The sequence below is a fragment of the Protobothrops mucrosquamatus genome, unplaced genomic scaffold, assembly GCF_001527695.2.
Source record: "Protobothrops mucrosquamatus isolate PMUCROS unplaced genomic scaffold, P.Mucros_1.0 scaffold5370, whole genome shotgun sequence".
Lineage (NCBI taxonomy): Eukaryota > Metazoa > Chordata > Lepidosauria > Squamata > Viperidae > Protobothrops > Protobothrops mucrosquamatus.
The window spans coordinates 5,552-6,796 of NW_015391232.1; the positions used below are offsets into that span (position 1 = coordinate 5,552).

The window sequence follows — 1,245 nt, forward strand, 5'->3', positions numbered from 1 at the left end:
TTAAGGACTAAGATTTAGAGTTGAAAATTTGTGATTATTAGAATATATATGTTAAACAGAGTAAGAATGTACTTTTTGGAATAATATGTTTATTTGTATGAAAATTATTTTGTAATGGAATGAGAATAAGAATATGAAAGAGGTTTTTAGAAATTCGGATTGCTTTAACAACTAATTGAGTGTGTTAAGTTAGTAAGACGATGTTTTGTGTAATAATAGGTGTGTTCTTTTTTTTAGACATGATAATTATTTGAATGAGATTTAAATGCTATCTGAAGAAATAAGAGAGATTTGTGATAAAATCAACGATTTATGAGATTATGAATTAGAATATATCTGGATTAGTATTTTAGAAGGGATACCCGAAGTAATAATACGTTTATCTAAGATTAAATTGGACTATGGTAACTGTAAATTAATAAAGTTCAAAACATGATTAGGATTTATAGATATGTAATGTAGAAATGGATTATGTTAAATAGGTTATATTGTTTGAGGGAAATAGAGAGGGAACATTTAATGTATTTACTTGAGCTATTATATGATTTTGTTTTTGGATGATTGATCACCTAACCACCACAGTGTGTCTTGAGCATTCTGTTGTAAAAGTTAAAAAACCAATACAATTTGTTATATAAAAAAAAGAATGTCACCTCTGTAACACGGCTATGTACAACTTTGGTTCCTGCTCTTAAAATGTGTTGTTGATATTTTTTTAATGTTCCAGAACCTTCACGGAACAACTGAGGAAGATATCCAGAGACGCAGGAATGCCCATCCAGGGTCAACCTTGTTTCTGTAAATATGCCCAGGGAGCAGACAGTGTGGAACCCATGTTCCGTCACCTGAAGAACACCTATGCTGGCTTGCAGCTCGTGGTTGTCATTTTACCTGGGAAAACACCTGTTTATGGTCAGTCTAAGCGACAAATACACCTCGGTCCCTTTTGGCATGACTGTAAATCAATGCTTCTCAACTTTGATGGCTGGAAGATGCCTTGACTTCAACTCCCAGAATTCCCCAGCCAATTAAATTCTGGGAATTGAAATAATAATAATAATAATAATAATAATAATAATAATAATAATAATAATAATAATAATAATAATAATAATAATAATAATAATAATAATAATAATAATAATAATAATAATAATAAAAAGTTGGAAGGGACCTTGGAGGTCATCTAGTCCAACCCCCTGCTCAGGCAGGAAACCCTATACCATTTCAGACAAATGGCTGTCC

At 31.2% G+C, this 1,245-nt stretch overlaps 1 protein-coding gene across 1 annotated transcript in view; it reads left to right on the forward strand.

The window, feature by feature from the left end:
- The first annotated feature begins 727 nt into the window (after nt 1-727).
- Nucleotides 728-1,245, forward strand: part of LOC107299728 (protein argonaute-2) — a 21,438-nt gene continuing 20,920 nt past the window's right edge. Inside the window, exon 1 of the mRNA XM_015829071.1 lies at nt 728-912. Coding sequence (XP_015684557.1) covers nt 771-912 — 142 coding nt within the window. The 5' untranslated portion in view covers nt 728-770. The remainder of the gene's footprint in view (nt 913-1,245) is intronic.